Genomic DNA, 26,063 nt, shown 5'->3' with positions numbered 1-26,063 from the left:
TGTATTTTATTAGCTATTCATTGTTATATGTGGGACCAATATTTAAATTTTGTATACCACATAAAATGTAAGTTATTTTTTTTTAAAAGCATTTTTGTTACCAGAAAGATTTGAAAGGATTGAAATCTCTTATTTTAGGAACATGAATAGGATATTTTTGTCTGCCAAATGATTTGTCAGATTATAGGTTAGAAAAGAAATCAAAAACTATTGTTTTTCATTAATAATTTGATTTCTTACCTTCTGATATCTTCTTACAGACTTGCTATATGACATGGTAGATAGAAAACTGGCCTCAAAGTTACGAAGACTGAGATTCAAGTCTAGTCTTTAGTATGTAAATGGCTGTGTGACAATTATCCAAGTCACTCACTCAGTATACCAGGCAACTTGCTAATATTATAATTCATAGAACAATTGCTGTGCTGCCTTCATAGGACAACTTTCTTCACTGGGGAAAACCCTATGCCAATGAAATCACAGGCCAAGGTCAAGAAAAAATTCCCCAAATCCATCTCACATACTTATGAGTTTTCTGTATTAGTAGATTTTATTATTTTTTTATTTTTCAGATTTTTGTTTTCTTTTTGACATATTTTGAGTTGTTCAACAACCAATTCCTTTATTATTCAATAATTTTATTTTACATAATGACCTAGGATTAGTTTTCTAAACCATTAGAGTACCTCCCCCCAAAGTAACATTTACACTATTAGAAATTAAAGCTTATTATGAAAATCTTATTATGGAAATTGTTTCAACTAAATGGATCCCTGAAAGGGTCTTGGAGCTCTCCAGGGTTTCCTGGACCACACTTTGAGAATTACTATTGTAGGTGAATGAATGACATTTTGTTATTCACCAGGAGGTGTTGTAATTATAAGCTCTATATCTCCCTATAGTAGTCCATAGTTATTGATATAGAAGACTTAGCATCTTTAAGAACTTAAAGGGACCCTCTGGTTAGCTTACTTCTGATTAAAAGATTTCCTTTGCCCTTATTGTTTTTCCCCCAATTGTTTTTTAAGGAGCCCCTAGATGCTATTTTCAGACCTAAGTTCCTCTCAAGTACTATGTTTTCTCACTCTAGAATTAGTATCACATTGACAATAGAATAAGAAGTTTGGTAAATAAAAAATTTTATTAATAAAGAGTAAGAAACAGCATGGGGAAAGTTGAGCAAAAACTTACCAGAATATATCAAAAAAAATATCTGATAGGTCATGCACTATTCCATCTCCATCTCCATATCCCCCCCCCCACTGCCGCCTTTGTGAGCACTAAATTCTAGGAGGAACATTAACAAAATAAGATATATATATATATATATATATATATACACACACACACACACACACACACACACACACACACACACACACACACACAGAAGGTCATGTAAGTGTAGGAAGTGTAGTGAAGGAAGTGTAAACTATGTCACACAAGTTGAAGGGAAGTGGAACCTGAAACCAAAACAACTAACCTAAGGCTTAAGCAAGAGCCATAGTTATAGTTAGTTAGCTTTCGGTTCAATGTAAGAAAAAACTTTCTAACAATTAGAGATAATTCAAAAAGAGACTGAGCTCTTGAAAAATGGCAAATTCTTTATTATTAGAGGTCTTTATGCAGAATCTGGTTGCTTCAAGTAAAGCCTTGTGTTTTTAATTTTAATTTTTTCTTTTAGAAGTAATAATTGTATTATCACATGGATTAGTTTTGAGATGAGAGTTTTACTAGATAACAACCTTTTGAGTTCCATCCATCTCCACAATTCTAAGATTCTCTGACCCCGAGATCTCAAACAATTACTTAATGTCTAGTTCTCGATTTACTTAATCTCTAGTTTCTTTATCTGAAGATAATGATTCCTGCCTTGTCTAGATAGAAAAGTGTCATGGAAAGGTATACTAAAAAGATTTTTAAAATAACATTAATAATAGGTGGGGTATTAACAATAAAATAATACTGAAAACTCACAGATAAGTACATGTAAATTTATAGCCCCACAATTTTTTTGCATCCACTTTATAAGAGAAATCATTAATGTAAAATGCAATCTGTTCTTTGTACATTATTTCATTCTTCCTTATAAGTGAATTGACCACTCTGTTTTAAGTAACCTTTTAGGCAAGTTTCATGGATCCTCTAAGTTTTATTTTACTTATTTTTAAAATGAGAGAGCTAAAGCAAGATGGTCTTTATAACCTTTCTAGTTCTGTTCAAATTGACTTTTGAGAAAGAAGAGTCAGGGGGAAATAAATTATATTTCAATATGTAAAATATATCTTACCTTTTCCAATTTAATGGAGTTTTATTTTATCCACAGAGTCTCTTTTCCAGCTCCTTTTGGAAATTACTGTTCGAAGTACTGGAATGAGTGACAGTACAGGGCAGTCCTTGACTGCACTTTCTTGTGCTTGTCTGTTTAGCCTGGTAGCTTCTTGGGGGGAAACAGGAAGAACGCTTCAGGCTATATCTGCTATCCTCACCAACAATGGCAGCCATGCATGCCAGACAATTCAGGTATTGCATATGTATTTTGATTTTGATATTCAAACACTGTTTGCTTTAGATTTCCTATGTGTACTGCTTTTTTGAGTTGTTTGGAGTCACCTAATGTAATTTTGTACCCATATAGGTGCCAACAATTCTAAACTCTCTCCAAAGGAGCGTGCAGGCTGTTTTGGTGGGAAAAATTCAAATTCAGGACTGGTTTAGCAATGGAATTAAGAAGGCAGCATTGATGCACAAGTGGCCTTTGAAAGAAATTTCTGTAGATGAAGATGACCAATGCCTACTTCAGAATGATGGGTTTTTTCTCTATTTATTGTGCAAAGATGGATTATACAAAATTGGCTCTGGATACAGTGGAACAGTCAGGGTAATATACTCTTTGAAGTTAAAATTAACATTAGAAGATTCTTCATAGTTTTTGTGATTTGCCTTGACTTTTAAAATATCTTCTAATCTAGTAGTACTGATGTTTCTTTTAAAAACCTACTAATTGAAATTCAATGCTAAGTGTTTTCCATTTTTTTATTCATGTTCTGTTCACTTGTTTTCAGCTCACTATAGTCATTATACTATTTCTATATGATTAAGTAATAACATGAAACTGCTGTTCTAACAATTGTCAGACTAACTTTTGTTATCTTACAGGGTCATATATACAATTCTACATCCCGCATCAAAAACAGAAAAGAAAAAAAGTCTTGGTTAGGGTATGCTCAGGTAGGAGAATGTCTAAAACAAGACCAACTTTTATTGTTTAAATCTTAGAAGCTTATGGTTCACATATTAAAAATGAACAAAATAAATACTTCCTTTATTTAAAGGAGTATGACTCTTATTGGTTACAAATCACACATGCTTACTCTCTGGAGACACCACAGGAAAAGAAAAAAAAGTACTACATCTAATTGTGGTTTTTGTCAGCTAAAATTCCGAGGCAAAATTCTGAGCAAAGTATTTTATTTCCCTTAATGTTTTCTTCGTTAGTATTTTTAGAAGGAAGATAGTTTATATTTATGTATGTATCAGTGAAGGAAGAGTAAATTCATTCTGATATTTATAAAAATAGAGATCATTTTAAAAGAAGTACTGCTTAAAAACAAAAATTCTGGGAAAGTACTAGTCTCCATAACAAGCAGTTTTGCAGATTAGATATTACTAAATGTATTGAAAAAGGAATTATATAGGAAGTCTTTATTGCTGATTTTTTAATTACATTCTCAAAATATTTACTTATTTCAAATATAGTAAAATGGCATATTAACGACATACTTTTATTTTTAATACATACAATTATGTTGATTTCCCCATGAGCTCACTAGTTTTAAATTTGTTCTCCAATTAACAATCAATCTAAATGATCATGCATAGCAATTTTTTTCATAGTCACTAGAATTGTTTATAGAAATAATTTCCAAGGAGTAATAATTTGAATTACCAAATTCGTTATAAAATCTTTTTAAAAATCTAAATAGAATCTTTGAAATTTGTCACTGAACTGAATAATTATCATCCACCTTGGCAAATGAAATACATGAAATTCCCAATGAATTAACATTCTACCAGGAAATATTAGATTACTGTATCTTCTATATTTTCTAACAATGCTTTTTTAGGAAATACTCATTATTTTATAAGGTGACAAGTTTAGTTTATTGATGACTATAATTAGAACCATGACTTTATTCATTATTGTTTAATCACTTTTCTCAAAATAGTTATTTTAATGCTAATTTATATGCTTACTTATTTTAAAATTAGCTAAAATAATCTTGGACATAATTTGTGTATCTTTGCCGTGTGAAAATATTTACTTATTGGTTCAAATGAAGTATATACTAAGTGGTCTAGCATTTATCCCATTATTAAAAGTGATTTTGTGTTCTTTTGTGTATATTTAGTAGCTAAAGATATGTATGTAGCTAATATTTGTTTATCATAATCCTCAGAGAATATAATATGATTCTATATAGTTGTTAAATAAGATATTTTGTAATGAAAAATATTTCATAACATTTGTTTTGTTATCGTCAGGGTTATTTGCTATATAGAGATATGAATAATCACGGCGTGACAGCCATAAGAATAAACCCTGAAACATTGGAACAAGATGGTACTGTAACATTGCCAGGTATGTTATTTTGGTGTTGATTTTATATCTTAGCCCAGTGATTTATAAGAAGTTTGTGGGTTTTACTGTTTAGTCATATGAAAGTGGAAACATTGAAACTAGGTTCCAGGACTATTTCAACCTTAATAATGAGTTTATAAATTTGATGCATTTTACCCATGCATCATATGTATATCATATGTATAATGCTATATATATAAGATAATGCTTTTCAATTAAAATTTATATTGAAATCATTCTTTTTCTAAAAACCTGTTATTTAAATTTTTAAAATAAGGGATAATAATTAATATTTGAATTTATATTTTGAAATTCTTAGTAATTGCCTTATAATCTTGGGCAAGTCATCTTCTACTTTTATTTTTCTTTTTAGTTTAACAATAAAATTTATTGGAAAACCTTAATTGACAAGTGGGTATTTTGAATTTTTTAAACAATGCTTCTGGAACTACAAATTAATGTTAAAGGTATGCAAGGCTTTAAAATTTATTTTACCTATATCATAGGAAAAAGGAAACAATCTATCAAGTTTACTTTCAAGGGCTTGATTCATTTTACGATAAATTTTAGCTTTTAGTCATGTTACCATAAATTTTCATTAAGTATATGTATATGAACATATATCTTTTTTTGTGAAGTGATAATTATTTATATTTTTAAAACATTGTGAGCCTATTTTCCCTATGCCTTTTCCCTGTGACTATATGTAATAATTGTTCTGATTGTTATATATATAGTATAAAATATTTCAAATTTATTTTGATTGGTTAATTTGATTGAAATCTTGGAAAGTTATTTTTCCAGTTGTACGTCTATTTTATAGATAAGGCAACTGTGACCCAGAATTGTTTCAAATAGTTATTTTTTTATAATAGAGAGTAGCTATTTTGTATAGTTACTATCCAGTTTCAGATAAAATTGAAAGGTTTTTCATTCTGGATCCTCTGAGTTATACAATTTTCCTGTTTCTAAAAAATCTCCTTTTTGAACAATCACTTCTGACCTGTTTGAAATCTTCCCAGAATTGTCCTCATCATATTACAGTCTTAAAATTAAGATGAATAATATAATTTTTAATTGTGAATTTTGTACTGTATATGGTGTTATGTCAGGTGTTTCATATGCATGTAAAATATTTAAGGGGAAGAATGGAACAAAGTCCAAGGTTGGGGTGGGGGTCTGCATTCTTCTTGTTTCTCATGCACTGATAGAAGCTTCTAAAAACCTTCTTGAAGAATAAATCCATCTTGTCTTACACTTTTTTAAGAAGGACAAAAGAAAAATTTGAAACTGTTGGAAAGAAGATTCAGCCTTTCAAACCTAAGAAGAAGCTGCCGCTTTCTTTTCTCTGATACTTTTACTTCAACTCCTCTTTGGATAGTGTCAGGTTTTTGGTGAGGAAAAGTGGGAAGTGGCACCAGGGATGCCTGTAATCTTTAGATTTCTAATCAAGAAATAAAAGAATTCAACTGTTATGATTACAGCTGTTAAACTATATGTTTAAAATGGATATTAACCAAGTAATTCCTTGACCTTCATGTAGCTATTTGCCTTGCAGCCTGTGTTCTCTAGAAATGTTTTCAGACTATATAGATGGCCAGAAAATGCCATAATTCAAGGAGTTTTATTTTAGTGTGTAAAGCTCTAACCATATTGACAATTTATTCTTTGTATCCAGGAACAGCTTTAATATTATGTGTCCCTATGTCCTTTTATTGTCCATGTCTGATGATGGGCTGCCTCAGACCATTGAGCTGCTTTTCCTGCACCTCCATTCCTTGTCCCTGCTTGTTTCTGAAATAATGAGTTTTTCTTCTTTGCTTTTTAGTTTAAAATCTTACTGCTTAGAGCTTGAGAAGCCTCTTTCTTGTACTTCTTTGTATTCTGTACAGTGGAATAGGAACTCTTTCTTTCGATTTCTCCTCTCTTTGATTATCAAGTCTCTTGGGCTTCCAGTGGGCCTTGTCTCCCAGTTTCTATTTCCAGTTTGTGATCACTGAAATTCTGTTTGGGTAAGGGTCTGCCTGTGTTTTTGCATATTTATAATAAGGAAGTATGTTAGCTCCTAGGCAAAAATTTATAGTAATCCAGCTTGTTTGGGATCCTTTACTGCATTCCAAGAAAGGAATTGTGTGTTACTTTGATTCAGGTGTAGCTAGAAATGGAATTTTTTTTCAGTGATTAACGGAGAGCTAGTACAATTAGCAGCAGTTATTTTTGATAGAGTTTGTGTGTTTTGTGTGTGTGTGTGTATGTGTGTGTTCCTTATGCTTGCTGAAATTTGTTTTTCTAAAAGAATATTCTCTGTTTAGAAGCAAAATATGCTTGTAGTCTGTGTGTCTCAACAATAATCACTAAGACAGATCCCATTAGTGTTTCTATAATGCAGGTATCCCTTGTTATAAAAACTGGTTTAGTATACAGTATATTTTTAAAATGAAGAGCTAAAACTCCAATAATTCATATGTTAAATAGGGACACTGCTGATATAAATATAATAGCAGCTTGTTTTTAATAGTAAATATTTAAACAAAAGTCTAGAAGCAGAGTACATATTCCCAATGAAAGGATCTTGGGTTCTAGATAATGCTGGGTTCTAGATAATGCTGGAAAGTATAAGAAATGATTCAGAGAAAATCTGAAGTTCTGGGTACAGACTGCCAATATGAATATATGCAGAGATTTGAAGTGTTGCTGGATTTTGAAAAGTGTATATCTGTGAAACAAGGGATATCTGTAATTTGACAATAATAGACCCCAATTAAAAACAAATTTAAGCCCATCAGGATTTTTCAATGACACTAACCACAGTGGTGTCTGTGAAAGGGTAGATTGTTGCTAATATTGCATGTGGTGTATTGCAATGATTATAATCAAAATTATTGCTTGTTCATCATGGTGCATGAATACTATCAGACTATGTCTAATAAAAATTAATTTTGAAGCTAGGTTGACACTGAGATCCTTGAGTATTAAGGACTGAAGAAATACATTTAAAACCACAAAATTTTATAGGTAGAATCATTAACTGAATTATTTAGTTTGTCTTAATTTTGTTGAATTCTTTATTAATAAATTTCAATCTCCTTTGAGTTAAAACCTATACTTATTCCTTAGAGAACTCCCATTGTGACATCATCAGAGGAGTAAGGTCCTTTCTTGGGGTATGTCTTTGTGTTATAATATAATTATTTTTTCTTCATTCTGTATAGATTGCCACACAGAAGGACAGAATATCTTATTCACTGATGGAGAATATATTAATCAGATAGCTGCTTCAAGAGATGTAAGTAATTTTGTATAATTAAGTAGCATTTTTGCAAGAGAAAACAACTTGACAGCTCCTAGACAAAAATATATAGTCTATACTTGAATTGGGTTATTTTTGCCCTGTTCAAAAATTACCTTTTATATCTTTATCCTTAGCAAGCTATCTCAAAAATATGAACCATGTATTATAAAGGGACCTCATAGAATATTGGAAGTATATTAATAGAAGTGTGAAAAAAATACTTTTCTTGAAAGAACTCAGTACTTTTCCTAATGACATCATTAGGAAGAATCACTCATAATATGCTGCTGTCATATAGTTGTTTAACAACAAAGTTAGCTGTTTAGATTCTTTTCATTTAAATAGTTCACATTTTCAAGAAACTACAAGATATTTTAATGATTTGAAGGGCATTTTACTTTGTTAGAACTTTGAAAAAATAACTCACTTTTAAAAGTTTTGATGCAACCCTAGTAGTTAATCACAAAAAATATTTATTACATAATACATAGTACAGCATAGTGAATTGAGGACTGAAGAATCAGGTTGAAGTCTTGATTTTTGACATATGTTGACTTTTTTGAGTCTGGGCAAGGGAACACAGCTTCTTTAATGACTTCAGGAATATCTCTTAAGACTTAAGTTTAGCAGAGCTGCAATTTTGCATTGGTAGAAGGGGGGTATTTCACTAAGAAATACTGATTACATTGATTAAATCACAAGTCTATTTTTTTTTAAAAAGGTTAATTGTATTATTCAGTCCTATATCTGACAGTTTGATTTTCAGGAAATTATACAGTGAAACTTATTATTATTATTATATTTGTTGTTTTCATTATAGATTAAATTTGGTAGGAAATGAGTATTTCTTAGACTACATGCAAGAGGATCAATTATTGAAGTACTAAAAGATAAAACATTCTTACAATGTGATTTGCAATATAGACAGAAGGAAATGTGTTAATAGTGAAGTTCTGGTGTATTTCCTATTATACAGGAAATGAATGAATGAATGAATGAATTGTCCAAGATCATCTTCTCTTCTCCTGCTATACTATTTTACTGGATGGTCTATTAGCTCCATAGTTTAAATTATCATCACTCTGCAAAATGACTTTTAGATCTTATTGTCTGCCCTAAGCTTTCTGCTGATCTCCAGTCTCACCTCTTCAACTGACTGACATCTTGAATAGGACATCCCACAAACAACTTAAACTCAGCAGAGTGCTTCTAGGCACAGTGGATAGAGCACTGACCTTGGTGTTATGAGGACAGGAGATCAAATCCAACCCCAGACCCTTGACACTTACTAGCTGTATGACCTTGGGCAAGTCACTTAACCCTGATTGCCTTGCATCCAGGGCCATCTCCAGTTGTCCTGATTCATATCTGGCCACTCGACCCAGGTAGTTCTGGAGGAAAAAGTGAAGCTGGTGACTTAGCACAGAACCCCCCTTCACTCAAATCCAGGTTCATGTGCTTGTCATGGCATCACCTCCCTGATGGTATGGTCTTCAAGAACAAAGGACAAGCGTCAAATCCAGTTAAACTCAGAATGTCCATGAACTCATTATTCTCCACCCCACCCCAATCCTTCCTTCTTCCTAATTTTTCTATTGATGTTGAGAGTACCATCCTCCTCCTATTCACCCAGTTTTGAAACCTAGATGTCATCTTCACTCTCTGTGATCTCCTATCCAATCAGTTTTCAAATTCTGTCATTTCTGTCTTCAGAGGCTCTCCTAATATGCCCTCTACTCTTCTCTGACACTTTCACAATCTTTTCTGGGTCTTTATTAGCTGTAGTGATAGAAGACCAAGGGACTGGGGCACCAGTTACTAAGCTGCATTACTGGGAGGATGGTTGTGGGACTGGACAGGAAGTAGGATTGATTGTTTGAAGAGCACTGGTATTTTTTGGTCTTTTGGGCTTATCTCTGCATCTTCAGTGGTTGGTATTGGTGGTGATAAGAAAGATCAGTTTTCTTTTCCACCATGATTGCTCCCATCCTTGCTGTTAATGTGGTTTGAAATGGCAACAGGGCTGGTGGTCTTGAACGATTCTTTTAAAAGCTTTTGGCTATCATCATTAGGATCAATAGGGAGAGATCCTGTTTGGACTTACTTGGTGCATGCTGCCTTCTGTCTCTTCCTCTAAGATTACCATAGGGAATGGCTACTATTAATCAAGAAAATATAGCTGTGATAGTTTGCGAAAAGACCTTGCTTATGAAAATATAATGTCATTTCTACCTTTATATTTAGATCATGGAATTATGGATTTAGAGCTGGGAGGGAAGCTCAATTCATGTAGTCTAGTCTTCCCAATTTACAGAAGAGGAAACTGAGGCTCAGTGAGATTAAGTGAGTTGCCCAAGGCTAGATAGGTAGTTAGAAACAAAGTCAGGATTTTGAACTAAGTAGAGAAGAAACTGTATTGGATTTTGTATCTGAGGTCTTGGTTTAAAATGTAAAAAAAATTTGTCAAGGGAATAGGTCACACTTGACGCCTTGAAGAAAGAGGATTTCAACAGCTAGAGAGGATGGGAAAGGGAAAAAATATGAATGGTATTTGACTTGTTTACCTAGACTGAAGAGTTTGCTTTAATATAAAAGCAAAATAAAAACATTTGGACATAGTTTCTGAATTAATTTAAACTGTCTTTAACAATCAAGTTTTTCCCTTTGGGTACAATTTGAATTGTAAAATTTAAATTTATCTTAAGGTTCTAGAGTATTGTTTGAAATCGACTTTAAAGACAGTTTTAATTCTTAAAGTGCATGATTGTCATTGTTGACTCGTTTTAACTGAAAAAATTAAGGAAGCACTTTTAGAGATAATCCTGGCAAACCAAAGGTGCCAAATACATATTCCCAAGTGCAATTCCCCAACCAAATTACACTGTAATCAGAAAATATTTAACAAAATAAATAGTAAAGCATAGATCACCTAACTTTTTTTAAAATTTAAGGTAGTGGGTTTAAGTGACTTGTCCAAGGTCACACAGCTAGGTAATTAATGTGTCTGAGGTCAGATTTGAACTCAGGTCCTTCTGACTCCAGGGCTGGTTCTCTATCCACTGCACCACCTAGCTGCCCCGATCACCTAACATTTTAAAACTAAGTTAATATGTAGCCTACACAGATTTCATAAATGAACTAGTGGCCTCCCATTCTATTTGAATTTGATATCCCTACTCTAAACCACTTCAAACATAAGGAAATGAAATAAAAAATAACAAATTATTATTGTTCAGTTGTTTTTTGCTTTGACTGACTGTAATCCCATTTGGAATTTTCTTGGCAAAAATATTGAAGTAGTTTGCCATTTCCTTCTTCAGTTCATTTTACAAATGAGAAAACTAAGGCAAACAACTTCCAGTGACTTGCCCAGAGTCACAAAATTAAGTGTCTATAGATTTGAACTCCATAACAAGAGTTTCCTATTTCTACTCCCAGGGCTGGATTCCACTTAGCTTTCCTATATTTGTAGTTCTATATAAATTTGATTTTGTCATCTTTAATTAAGAAATAATAAAATGCTGTATGATTTTAACAAATCTATTGACTAGACTTTTTCTTGGTTAATCATCTTAAATTTTAATTCAGTGCTATTTGAACACTCATAAGATAGATTAATGTTGTTCTTTTCATCCATTTTTAAATACACCATAGTTTTTAAAAGTATAACCATATTTTTTCTTTTGTCTATATATAAATGTGAAGTATTAAATTCTTGGTCTTAAAATTAAGAATAGAAAAAATAATTAAAGAAATAAATTGTGGAATAATGAAAATAATACTGACTGAAATAAAACTACCTAGACTGAGGCCCTCCTACCTGCATTTGTGTGACCTTGAGAAGGTAATTAATTACCCTGGGACTCATCATGTGTATTTGTAAAGTGAGAGCATTAGACTAGATTATCTCTAACGTGCCCTTAAACTCTGAATTTATGATAGCTTATGCTTTCATTTTAAGTCTTAACTGAAGAAGAAAAATAACAAAGAAATAAAATATGTTAGATTCAGACTTTAGAGCTAGAAGAGACATATTTTACAATTTAATAAATCTAGTATGCACCTCTGGGATTCAAACCTGAATTCCAGTAAGGAAGTGAACATGAGAGCCAGGGAATAAATGAGGGAGAAATTATGAGGAAATAAAGTAGAAAATATCATATAAGAAAACCTCAGGGTCACAAAAAAGAAACAAAGGGAAAGATGCAACAAAATTTCTAACCTGTTCATTTTAACAGTTCTTTTCAAACTTTCCTTTCTATCTCCACAACAGTCCCAAAAATGTTGTGATACTTCATATATTCTGAGTCACTATTTTGTCTCTAGATATCACATGCTAAAAAGGAAACCATATTTAAAGGCCAAGAGACTCCCACAGCATTCCGGCTATCACTAGAAGTTATGCTTCCTGACAAATCAGACCATGGGGTGAATTGGTTTTGTAAAAGACAAGTGAGAAGGTTGTCATTGCACAATATATACCCCTCACTCTAATAAACATAATATTCAAGTCATGCCACTAATAAATGGGTTGGCATGTTTTTCTTCAAATTGAAGGACAGCAATTGAACTTCTAATACTCAGGGCCTCTACCTTTCTTCCAATAATCCTTGATTAGTGATAATGATATTCATATCATTTGGTTAAGCAGTGAATCATCAGCTACAATCCTTCCAGTAAAATGAGACTGTGCCAGAAACTATCATCTATCCTGTTAAGCTCTTTGACCCACTGGAACTTAATAACATCTACAATTCCCTACATTCTTTGAATCTCTGGCCTTTGCAGTTAATACCTGATGCTGAACCTTAAGGGATCATCAGATATTGCCATTCTTTTGTTTTTATTTTTTCTAAAATTTTTCAGCTAATATTAAAAATTAGTATCCTCCTCTCTTCTCTCTTGCAAATGAAAAAAAAAACAGAATTGGCAGGGAAGAAGTACCTATCTCATAGCACTGTTCTAAGCACTTTGTAAATATGATCTCATTTGAGGTAACTCAAATAGCAGAGAAGAGGGTAAATGAATTGTTCAGGGTCACCAGTGAATGTCTTGTGCCATATTTGAACTTGGTCATTCTGATTCCAGGCCCAGGAGTCTCGACCCTGTACCACCAAAAAACAAATCTCTCAAGATAGGTCAGTCGAGTCTGGTGAAACTAATTTCCACATTACCCATGTTAAAAAAATATCTGTCTCTTTGTGACTTTAATACTTCACTTTTATATAGACAAAATTCACTTTTCTGGAAAGAGGCTAATGGCATATGTTTATCATCTTTCGGGGTTTTTTTGGACTTGTGGTTTATTTCTGCACTCAAGAGTTGATTTTCTCTATAGTGTTATCAGTGTATAAATTGTTCTAATTCTGCTCACTTCATTCTGCTTCATTTCCCAAAAGTCTTCAGTCCCCCAAAATTGTTCACTTCATCATTATCATAATAATCTTCTGTTACACTTTTTAGACCAAATTTTGTTTAGCTATTCCCCAGTAGATACCACTTTAGTGTCTGATTTTAGTTACCAGAAAAAGAGCTGCTATAACTTCATTTGCATATAATCTTTTTAAAAAATGTCTTTGAGGATTAGGCTTTGTATTGATATAGCTGTGTTAAAGGGTATGCATAGTTTAGTTACAGTCAGGGTACAGAGTTCCAAATTTCCAGAATGGTGGGACAAGTTTTAACAGTAGTTCATGAGTTGCCAGGTCAGCTGTAGATCTTCCAACATTTGTCATCATTTTCTTTGTCAGAAAGTTACTTTAATTTGTATATCTCTAATTATTAGTAATTTAGAGCATTTCATGAATTATTAATAATTTAGAATGTTTTTATGATTACTGATAGCTTGGGTTTCTTCCTTTATAAGCTATCTGAGCCTGAAGTAATCTCTCTCCATTCTAGTATGGAACTTACAAAGCAATTCTAATTTGAACTTTTTTTTACGGAATTATTAGAAGTAATAAGAGAAACCTCTTAAAATTTGCTTTCACCTTTAAAATATAGTCATGCAGCATTTACCTAAGATCTACTTTTTATTGAGATTACTATATGAGTAATAATTTTTCCTTTTCAAAATTCCATTTGAGTTTTTAGACCAAATAGTCATTTTATTCAGATGAATTTATGATTCATTATACAGTATTTAATAATTTGAATACTCTGTTTTGTTTAGGATGGCTTCGTCGTTAGAATATTTGCAACAAGCACTGAACCTGTACTTCAGCAAGAATTGCAGCTCAAACTTGCCAGAAAATGTTTACATGCCTGTGGCATCTCATTATTTGATCTGGAGAAAGACTTACATATTATAAGTAAGATTGTACAATGAAGCTCATTCTGCCAGCTTCTTTGATTCTTAACACTACCTTCTCTTTGAAAATCTATTTTTCAATATTTACAACTCTGAAGTTTGATATTTGTGGGGGGGGTTATTCTGTTACCAGAAATGAAACCTAGGATATCCATGTGCCTAAGAGGATGGCATGCAAGAGTTTTTCACATGTAGACTCTGTGTGAGTTCTCAAGTCAAAGATGCTAAAATTTGGAAGTGGCCTAGATGGCAGCTAGCCCTAGTCATATCAGAACAAAAATACCTTCTATATTTTATCCCATAAGAATTAATAATATAATAGCTAATTTTTATATAGAAAGTACCACAGCCAGGCACTTTGCTAAGTGCTTTACAATTGTTAACTGATTTGATTCCATCAGTAAGCCTGAATGGTAGGTGTTATTATTATCTCCATTTTATAGATGAGGAAACTAAGCAAACAGAGGTTAAGAAACTTGCTTTAAGTCTAACTAGTAAGTATCTGAAACTGGATTGGAATTCGGGTTTTCCTGATTTCCTTTCTGGTTCTCTTGCTTAACCATGCCTCCTTGCTACTCCTAATTTGTTTATGATAGAACATTTTCTTTGTGTTCCTCTATATTTTGACTGAACATCTCTAGTTAGCAGACTCAATACTTCCTAAGGTATCCCATTCCACTTTTGTCAGATTGTTAAGATGTTTTTCCTGACATTAAGTCATAAAATTTTCCTCACTTACCCATTCAAAACATTGTTCCTAGTTCTTCCCAACAGAATCAAATAGAGCAAGCCTCCTTTCCCCCCCCTTCATATATTTGAAGACTGCTTTTTATAGTTCCCTAAAATCCTCTCTCTCTCCCAAGTCAAACACCCCAAATTTCTTCAGGCATTACTTGTATGACATGAATTTTTTTATTGCCCTACTTACACCTCTTCTGAATGTTTTCCAGTCTATCTGTGTTCTTTCTAAAATGTGGCACCCAGAACTGAATACATTCCTCCAGATGTGATCTGAACAGGACATGGTATATCAGAATTAGCATTTTCCATACTTTTGACACTAAGCCTCTGTCCTAAGATTACATTAGATAACTCTGTCTGCCAGATCATACTTTAGACTTATATAAAGTTTCCAGGTCACTGCCTATCTGGTCATCACAGAATTTTTTTTTTTTAGATTAACAGCTGTCTGACCATTCATTCCCCATCTTGTACTTGCAGATTTGATTTCTTATTTTTACAGAATTGGAAGAATTTATATTCATTTCAATTAAATTTCATCTTATTAGAGTCTGCCCAATGTTTTAGCTTACAAAATACATTCAGATCCTGATATAATTCAACATTTTCCCTAAAGTCAGCTATATTATGTATAGTTTTGTATAATTAACAGTTTTCATCAGCCTTAATTTTTATCTATCCAAGACAGTGATAAAAAATTAAACATCACTATTAGATTTATAGAATCTTGGGACATTCCACTATACTTTCTTCCAAGTTGACATAGAACTGTAAATGACTTCGCTGCGTTTTGCCATGGAGCCAATTCATAGTTCATTTAAATATACTACGTTTTAGCCAACATCTCAACTTCTTATCCATAAGGTCATAGGAATTTTTTTTTCTAAAAATCTAGTTAAAATATATCTAATGCATTCCCTTTATCTACTAGTCTAGTAACTTGAGAAAGAAAAGGAAATATAATTTATTCTTAGTCTATCAGCTAGCATTTATTAAAACTTTGTTTTTCAGTGACCCCATCTTTCCAAAGATACTGGAGTGGTTTGCCATTTCTTTGAGGCAAACAGGGTTAAATGACTTGCCCAGTGTCTCACAGCTAATAAATATCTGAGGTCAGATTTGAACTGAGATCTTTGTGCTTCCAGACCTAGTCCTCTCTCCACTTTGACTCTTAGCTACTCATCTGTATACCAAGAACTGGACAAGGTGCTGGCAATAGAAAGACAAAATTGAAAGTGCTGGTCATCACCATTTCTTTTTTCTGACTCACTTTAACAATATATTTTAGAAATTTACCTTCTTTTCACTTATTTGAAAATTGGGCCCACATATTCCTCTCTCTGGTCATGCAACATTGAAAAAGGTCTTTCTGCCAGTTCTTCCAGTCCCCTGTCTAGGATATAATTCATTTGGGAGTAATGACTAGAACTTATCAAGGGCAGCTTATTCTTACTTAATCCTACTTTTCATGAATCTTAATCTAATATTTTATTCTTCCTAATCCAAAGACCTTTTTCTTTGTTCTTTATCTTTGAATACAGTCAGAAAGCAGTCTATCCTTGCTTTGATCCTCTTCTTTTTTTCCAATATGTTGCTATTTTTTAAAAAAATAATTGTTTCGGGGCGTCTGGGTGGCATAGTGGATAAAGCACCGGCTCTGGAGTCAGGAGTACCTGGGTTCAAATCCGGTCTCAGACATTTAATAATTACCTAGCTGTGTAGCCTTGGGCAAGCCACTTAACCCCATTTGCTTGGCAAAGACCTAAAAAAAAATAATAATTGTTTATATTGCCTTTCCTTGTCAGCTTTAACTAATTCTGAGTTTTACCTTTCTTGAACCATATTCTTTTTTTAATCTGCCATTTTTTCTATTTAAAAACTGCTGATTTAACTTCTTATTAAAATTGTTCTTTTTTTAGCTTACTCTATCTTCTTTGAAATTAATGTTTTTTTAAGTCTTTAGAATTTAACTTTGGAGAACTTCCTATTTTTCTGGGTTTTGTTTTGTTGTTGTTTTAACATGTCTGTTTTTCTGCTTGTCCTTTTTGTAAACACCATGATGTTTATAAATTTACCCTTTCTTTAATTCTATGATACATATCAAACTATACCAGAGTTTCCCCTTTTTCTAAACCAATTTTTACATTGAATTGCCCTTTCCCATTTAAGAGGGGAAGGGAAAATGTTATTTCTATGCACAGAAATCAGTTCTTCCTTTTTTGGTGTTAATCCAATACTGAAGTTTCCCTAATTGTTTATTCTACTTTTTAAAGGATGTATTTATCACTAAGCTAAGTCAGGAATTTTATTATTAATTATTCTGTTTTTGTCAGGAAAAGTACTTTCTCAGAAGTCCATTTGATTGAAGGATATCATCATTATCATAACTTTCTTTTATGTCAGTCTGTGATACCTTTCTTTAGGGTAACTCTTTAGATCTATGTTTTAATGACAATTTCATAACATCCTCTTTTGATCTTTTCCCAAAATCTTTCCATTTTACTTGTTCCTGAATTTCCTTACTTGAGATTCTTAGCATTTAAACACTATTCAACTCTCACTCTTATCTCTCCTGTTCTTTTTGAACAGGTGTATACTTGCTAAAAGTATATTTAAACATCATATTTCAATGATGACTACGAGGTCAAAATTGCCTTTCTCCATTAAATGATTTATTTCATTTTTATCTGTTATACTTTCAGCATTTACTCAAAAGTTATTTGAAGTCATACATTTTATTTAGATTTAGTCTTATGTATTTCTGGGCATTCTTTCTGCATTGAAACTACTGTTTTTGGCATAGTAGGGCTATTGTTTATATTCTTTCATGAGAGAAAACCTACTTAAGTTGGAAGTATAGCATAATTTGCAAAAGAAAATGATTACTAAAATGACTTATGGAGTAAGATTATAGGGGCCACAAAGGATATCTTTAATGAGAATTTGATTTGAAGACAAAGGCATAGGAACCAGATTGTATTCAGAAGAATTTCCTTATTTGAACTGATTTTTGAGATTTTCACAGTCATAGGATTTTCTAAACATTTAATAAAAAAAATCTAAAATGAAAGCCTTATCATCTCAAAGTCAACCAACAATTTAACTTAGCTACTACAGTATATCTTCTGGGTTCATTCTCTTAATTTAGTATCTGTGCATTATCTATAAGATGAGGTAGTATCTTTTCCACACAGAAATATTTCTAGAACAATGTGTTCTGTATTCTAAGAATTTGGAAATCTACCTATCCTAGCTAACAGGGCCCTGACTTGGTAACTGGAGATGCTTTACAGGCCAAACCCTTTTGAATTAATATTAAAAATTAAAAATTCCTCAAGTATTAAAATTTGTGATTAGTTTAAATCATGATTGACATTACAAAACAAATTTTTCTAAAGTTCAAGCTATATTTATGAAACTATAGCTAACATATAAATACTATACATATTATGGCATGATATTTTTTTTTGCATCCCATAAATGACCTATTTATTAGAAGCAAATGGGCATTTAACAATCTAGTAGATGAAATATTTGTGTGTGTGTATATAAATATATATATATATATTAATTAATTAATTAAAGTTTTTAATTTAAAGGTACAGGATTTGATGAGGAATCAGCTGTACTGGGTGCAGGACGAGAGTTTGCACTGATGAAAACTGCTAGTGGAAAGGTATAATATTTATTTGGAAATTAGCAAAACAGTGACATTTATTTAGCCATGTTAAGGAATGAATGTATTCTATATCAGCCATTGATTACTGCACAATTACACATATCTTTTTCAATCTTACTTTTCAGAATAATTCTTTGTATTTATATAGATGATTATTATTTATGAATATGAAAGATGAGCTAGAAAGTAATACAAAGTAAAGGTTGAATATTCAATTTTACTTGAATTTTTTATTTTAAAGTGATTTTTAATCATTTTAAAACATTGAAATATTCTGAAATACAAAAGAAGTTTTTTATTTGTACTTGTGAAAAATGTGCCTATGACAAAATACTAGATTTATGAAATGCAATAGAACTTTGTTCCTCTGTGGCTTGCTATAGACCATCTTCAAACAAAATTAACCTTTTGGGTCCTACATATGATAATGTGTAATGGTTGTTATAATGCTTCATGACTCTATTAAGAAACATAATCATACTATAGAGAGAGAATATAGGGTCCTGTCTCAGGAGATATATATTCTAGTCTTAACTTTTTAAAAAAGTACTTAGATTAAGTTACCTTTCTGTGAATTAATATTTATAAAAAAGTGATTATTATGAACCTGTCTACTTTATAACTTATTTAGGAATAGATAGCTAGGGTTGTAGATGTATGAGAAGAGGAGACTAGGGATGTTAAAATTACAGTTTAGTTTGCACTCATTTATGGAGAGACAGCCATGATAGAGTGCACTTGAAAATTATTGTTTTAGTGAAAAAACAGTGAAGATTTGGATCTTCTGAGTTCTGATTTTGTTGCTTGTAAAGGAAGTAACTTAATATCTCTGCATCTGTTTCTTCATCTGCAAAATGAGGAATTTGACATCTAATAATAAATTAAATCTTTATTAAGTCTTTACAAGTAAATTATTTTTCTAGTCTGAAGTTACAAAGATGAAATTCAGTTCAATTCAATAAGACACATTAAGGAAGTGCCACTATCTTGGAATTCAGGGATACAAAGTAAAGAATAAAATTGTTCTCTTTGGGGCAGCTAGGTGGCAAAGTGGATAAAGCACCAGTCCTGGAGTCAGGAGCACTTGGGTTCAAATCTGGTCTCAGACACTTAATAATTACCTAGCTGTGTGGCCTTGGGCAAGCCACTTAACCCTATTTGCCTTGCAAAAACCTAAAAAAAAAATTGTTCTTTTTATGGAGGCTACATTCTATTGAAGGGGATGTATCCAAATGTGTGTGTGTGTGTGCGTGTGTGTGTGTGCACGTGCACATACATATATGTGTGTGTCTACTTATATGTGCATATATGCATGTGTGCATATGCATACACAGATATGTTGGAGAGAACTGAGGGAAGGGAGATGCCTAAATATGTAACATGGAAATATGGCTTAGAAAGATACAGATTCAGATTCAAAGTGAATAATTACAGTGAATTCTCATTATAAGAGATGAGCTTCACAAGGTCATGAAGATGTAAGATGGAATACTGGTGTCTGCAAGCATTTAAGTAGGCCAGTTTGATTGGAACACAGAGGGCATAAAAGAAATCATAAAATAAATATAAAAGGGTATGTAGGAATCAAATTGTGGAGGGCTTTAAGTGTCATACTCAGGAGTTTATAGTTTATGTGAATAGGTTATGTGAATAATAGCAATTTTTTTTGCAGAAAAATGATGGTATAGCCTTGTGTATTAAAGATTATTTTGGCACCTCTTTTGAGATTGGAGAGGGGAGTGACTAGAATATAGGTATAGGGACTAAACCTGTCATTTCAATGATATAGCTATATGTAAATAAGTGCATATAAATGGTCTCTCGACAGAAATTTACAAATTAAGAGGACAGATTTAGGGTAGAAGTAAAGAGCTCTGTTTTGGTTCAATTGAATTTGAGCAAACGTGTAGAGATGATAGAATCACAGATTTTTAGTCAGAAAGGATTTTCTAATTCAGTCCCCTCATTTTACAGATGACAAAGCTAAAACCTAGATTAGGGGAGAGACTTGTTCACTTTTAACAGTGGGTGATAGTTTGGAAAGGGGAGAGAATAGAGGCAGTGTCATTTTAAGAGACTATTAAGTCATTCTTAAGTCTTAAGCAATGAGATCCCAGACTAGTGTGGTGGTATAGGAGGTAAGGATGTTTAGGTGGCAGTCATGCTGAAATTACCATGCAGGTAATAAAAGTCAGAATTTCTATTTGAACTCATTCCACTTTGTCCAAGCATAGTGTTGTCTCAAAAATCTTGATGCAGTTTAACTATTAAGGTTTAAATTACAATCCTATTTCTGTAACACTCAGGTAAACAAAGTGCTTCTCATAGAAACTCTATGAGCCAATGAGTGCAAATATTATTTCCATTTACAGATGAACTTGAAAATCAGAAAAAAAAAATATATATATATATATATTCAGCAACATCTAATTAGAAGATATCTAGCAAGCATTCTGTGGTAAAAGATTGAATTTGAGGAGAAAGAATTAAGACTGGATAAAATTTGAAACTTAAAGAGATATATACAAATATTTATAGCTGAACCTGTGGAGCAGATGATATCACCATGAAATTATAGAGGGATTTAGAACAGACCCGGTTCTTAAGACTTATGAAAATAATAAGTTACACTACAAATTATAATATAAATTAAAATATAATTCAGTGCTTGAAAGTGGTCACCTTGAGTGGAATTAGAAATTTGAGGAGAGGACCCCTACTTTCAACTGGGGAGACCAGAATACATAGAAGAATTTTACTTAGCCCCTAAAGGAAAACAATGTTAGATTTTGTCAGGTAGATACTGTATTTGGGGTGAAGTAGTTGCAGTACAAAAATACAAGAGAAAATAGTATGAGTTGGCTGGAATATGAAGTGCACTGAAAAGAATACTGTGAAATGAGCCTAGAAAGGAAGACTGGACTAACATTGAATTTTGAATGTTATAATAAGGATTGTGAATTCGTTTCAATAAATAGTCATTGAAAGTTTTTAAGTAGTAAAAAAGATATCGTATCTGCTTATAAGAAAATAATTTTAGCATTGGATGAAAGATAGTTTGGAAAGGGGAGAGAGTTTTAAGCCCTCTAATTCAGCAGTAACGAGAACCCAAATTAGTGTGGTGGTATATGAGAGAAGGATGTTAGGTGTTAAGCTGAAAGAATTTGCCAGGGGCGACTAGGTGGAGCAGTGGATAGAACACTGGCCCTGGATTCAGGAGGACCTGAGTTCAAATGTGGCCTCAGACACTTAATAATTACCTAGCTGTGTGGCCTTGGGCAAGCCACTTAACCCTATTGCCTTGCCAAAAAAAAAAAAGAAAGAACTTGCCAGCTGATAGGCTGTGGGGCAGTAAGGGTACAGAGGGTCAAAAATTGCTCCAGAGTTTGAGGCAGGATGACTGGGTAAATGGAGGTGCCACTAAAAACAATGGCTAAGTTAGTTCAGAGGTGTAAGTTTAGCGATGAAATGAAGTGGATTTACTTTCGGGTGTGTTGAATTTAAAATTGTCAGCAAGCTATTATGATATAGATTTACAGTAGGTAGTTGGGAATATAGAATTGGGACTCCAAAAAGAATTAAGAGGTGGAATTAGAGATTTGGAAACCATCAACATAGAAATGATCTTTGAAACTGTGGAGATTAAAAAACTGAAGAAACTTGGGTGTGGTATACCTTTATTTACAAAGTGGGAAGGGAAAGAGGAACCAAAGAAGATAGGATTCAGAATAGACTTTTTATGTTTTATGGGGAAACACTTACATAATAATAGCTATCATATCACATTAAGATTGGCAAAGAACTTTACAAATATTATATCTTATCCTCACAACAACCCTGGGAGGTAGGTGTTCTTATTTTTCCCATTTTACAGGTGGGCAAATTGATATACAGAAAGTTTAAGAGAATTGTCCAAGTTCTACAATAGTAAGTGTATGAGGCCAAATTGGAAATTCCCTAAATTTCCTAACTTCCTATTCCTTGAACCACCTAGCTGGCTGGGAGTCATATTAGAACTTCTTTCAAGCCATAAATATATGTTTCTATCTCTTGTAATTCAGTTCTTAAAGGACTTATAGTTTCTTTTGCTCATTCTCTTCTTCTCTGGGTCTTCATTTTATTTAATTGTTTAGAGAATAAGAATGAATAATAAAATAAAGGCAATTTGAAAATCAGGTTTTTTCAGATTCAGAATTTTATAAAGGTTTTATTGTAAACATTTTGGTACATTTTTGTATTGCCTAAATAAAATATAGATATTATGTGTTCATTTGAACACACACACACACACACACACACACACACACACACACACACACTTCACTTCTCTTTAATATTCTTCATCACAGTCTACTAGATATTTTTGATTACTTTCACCATGTATAGTTTTATTTATGAAGTTAGTGAGGAGGTTTTAAACTATTGTTAATTAAAATAAAAGCATAAAATCTGATCAATTGATTTGAAAGCTAATTTATGATTAATTGTAACTTTTATTCTATTTCAAATCCCAGGAGGTACACCAAAATAATGTAATTCCTTTCTCACAAGATATATTATACAGGCAAGTACCAGAGCCTAGGAATCAAACAAGGTGGACCTTCAGCAGGAAAATGGGTTGAGTTGCCAATTACTAAATCTCCAAAGATAATTCAGTTTTCGGTTGGCCATGATGGTTCCCATGCTCTATTAGTTGCAGAGGATGGAAGCATATTCTTCACAGGATCTGCCAGTAAAGGAGAAGATGGAGAGTCAAGTGAGTTGCCATGGTTTTCTATGGAAATAGAATGAAATTAATTTTATTTATCAGAGAATATGATAATTCCATGAATAATTGTTTAATGTACCAAGTTTTTTATCCCATTAGGGTTATAATTACCTATTCTTTTTATTGCTTTATAAAATAGAGTACAAAAAAATTCATAATATCAGATAATATTGTAGCTTTTTAAATGTGATGTTATTAAAGATAAAATATATAAATGATCAAAAAACATTTTAAAATTGTTGGGCATTTAAATTTTTTGTTAAAATTATTTTTCATTTTTTATAAAATTTTAAACTTAGCGAATAAACTTTGTATTTTATTATTTGATAAGCTTATGTTCTAAAAGCTTATATTTCTGTATAGCTATAAAAAGGTGTATAATTTTGATACTCAACAAAGAATTATAATTACTGGTGATGTTTTAAAGTAATAAGAAGTTTGTCTTACGCTTCCTTAGTTGTAGACCTTTGATGTCCTGCCTCTATATTGAACTGGCTCTGTGACCCTGGACAAGTGGCTTGACACATAAATGCCCTAAGAAATTCTCCAAGTCCAAGTTACAGAGCAGGTGTTGACCTGTGTTGGTAGAGGGAACTTCCTTACCAGGGGGTTTGTAATGCCATCAGCTGGCCTGTCCATTCTGAGGTATTGATGAAGATTCAGTTTGTGTGGTCTCAGAGTCAAATTCCATTTCTTCTGCCTTACAGCTTAGGAGACTTTTAGCAAATCTCTTCACATTGCTTCAGGTTTTTCATCTGCAAAATAACAGACTAGATACCTGGTGATGTCTCCATCCAGATGTCAGTCAGGTGCCCTGTGTTCTTGGGGACAGTCAGATGGCACAGTAGACAGAGCCCTAACCCTCACTTACTGGTTATATGACACTGTGCCATCTTTATATAGTCTTAAAATGGAGTCAGTCACAGTGCTTACCTCACAGAACTGTGAAAATCAAATGACAATCATGTTTTGTATAACTCTTAACATAGTACCTGTCAAATAGTAGCCTCTGTATAAATGCTTTTGACATTTTTCTTCCCCTTGTCTATATTAGCTTTAGCTTTTATTGTAAGTGTAAAAATAGTTTTAATTAATGACAATAATAATATATTTCATTTGTGACAGATTCTTTTTACACATTAACCTATTTACACATTTGCCAATTTTTTTAAAGCTAAAAGCAGACGACAATCCAAACCATACAAACCTAAAAAGATCATTAAAATGGAAGGAAAAATTGTGGTCTATACAGCTTGCAATAATGGGAGTAGTTCTGTCATATCTAAAGATGGAGAGCTCTACATGTTTGGAAAAGATGCCATTTACTCTGACAGTTCAAGTAAGTTAACATTTAAAAGTTACAGAGCAAAAGGCAAGGACAGACTAGTAGAAAATGTGAGAAAATGGCTTTAAAGAGATGCAGTGATAAGAGTGCAGGACTTGAAATTTCAGAAGCCCTGAACTCACATCCTGCCTCAGACAGGTACAACAGTGTGACCTTAACCTCTATATGCCTTTGATTTTTGTAACCTGTAAGTGGAGATCATAATAGTTCTTACCTAGCACAGCTTTGTGAGAATCAAATGCAGTAAAATTTGTAAAGCACTTTGAAATATCTTAACATGCTTTATAAGTCCTAGGTAAAATCATTTGTGAACCATTTTACTGCATACTCTGAAAACTGCCTTCCTTGTAGTAAATAAACATGTAATTCCTACTTTAATTTCACTCTTCATTTTGGTCTTTTCAGATAGAATTTTTGTATTTGTAATTCCTTCTTATATACTCTGAGATACTCAAATCCTTCCTCAGACACTTTATTAGTTGTATGACCTGAGCAATTCATTTAACCTTTCTCAACCTCAGTTTCCTTATCTGCAAAATGGGAATAATGAATAATAATAACATCTCTTCTCAGTTATTGTGAGGCTCAAATGAGATAATATACGTAAAGACTGTGCAAACCTTAAAGTAGTATATTAATGATAGCTATTATTGGAGAGAAACATCACTAAGATCATGTAGGGCCAATTAAGGTTATATGATGACAAGACAATCTAAAAACTTACAACAGTAAATAAATAGAATATTTAATCATTTTCATTATGTTGGATTTCAAAACTATTATTTGTAGTTAATACATTTTGAAAAATGTCTTATGTGAGGGATTTTATTATATATGAAGGAGTATTTTCTCTATGAGAAGAACATATAAAAATGATCCTTTCAAAATTAGTAGTCACAAGGCATAGAAATTTACTTTCAAAGTAATTAAATATGAAATATATCAATGAAGACTACTAAATAAAGACATCCTCTGCATGGAATTTTTGTGAGGTTAGAATAATAAAAAGATCTGAGTTTACATTTTAAAAAAAGACATTCCAGTGTTCAAAGGAAAGCAGTAACATAATTATCAAATAGGTTTCAAACAGTGAATAAGATTTCACTGGCTATTTTTAAAAAATAATAGCTAACATTTATGTAGTACTGTAAAGATTTACAAGGAAAAAATAAATTATAGAATGTAATATTCTTCTAGGGGGAAAAAAACCTATGAAATGTTTTATCTTTATTTTACAGATGGAGGAGCTGAGTCAGCTCAGAAAGTATAAGGTCATGTTCAGACAG

At 32.3% G+C, this 26,063-nt stretch overlaps 1 protein-coding gene across 1 annotated transcript in view; it reads left to right on the top strand.

Moving 5' to 3' along the window:
• MYCBP2 (MYC binding protein 2) overlaps positions 1-26,063 on the top strand; it is a 292,534-nt gene that overhangs the window by 44,126 nt on the left and 222,345 nt on the right. Inside the window, exons 5-13 of the mRNA XM_074192761.1 lie at positions 2,327-2,523; positions 2,639-2,881; positions 3,160-3,231; positions 4,546-4,642; positions 7,855-7,928; positions 14,107-14,245; positions 18,585-18,661; positions 23,216-23,420; positions 24,607-24,771. Of these exons, the coding sequence (XP_074048862.1) occupies positions 2,327-2,523; positions 2,639-2,881; positions 3,160-3,231; positions 4,546-4,642; positions 7,855-7,928; positions 14,107-14,245; positions 18,585-18,661; positions 23,216-23,420; positions 24,607-24,771 (1,269 nt within the window). The remainder of the gene's footprint in view (positions 1-2,326; positions 2,524-2,638; positions 2,882-3,159; positions 3,232-4,545; positions 4,643-7,854; positions 7,929-14,106; positions 14,246-18,584; positions 18,662-23,215; positions 23,421-24,606; positions 24,772-26,063) is intronic.

Source organism: Macrotis lagotis, chromosome 6, assembly GCF_037893015.1.
Source record: "Macrotis lagotis isolate mMagLag1 chromosome 6, bilby.v1.9.chrom.fasta, whole genome shotgun sequence".
In the NCBI taxonomy this organism is placed as follows: domain Eukaryota; kingdom Metazoa; phylum Chordata; class Mammalia; order Peramelemorphia; family Peramelidae; genus Macrotis; species Macrotis lagotis.
Note: the sequence above shows the minus strand (reverse complement) of the source record. Positions and strands in the feature narration are given on the sequence as shown.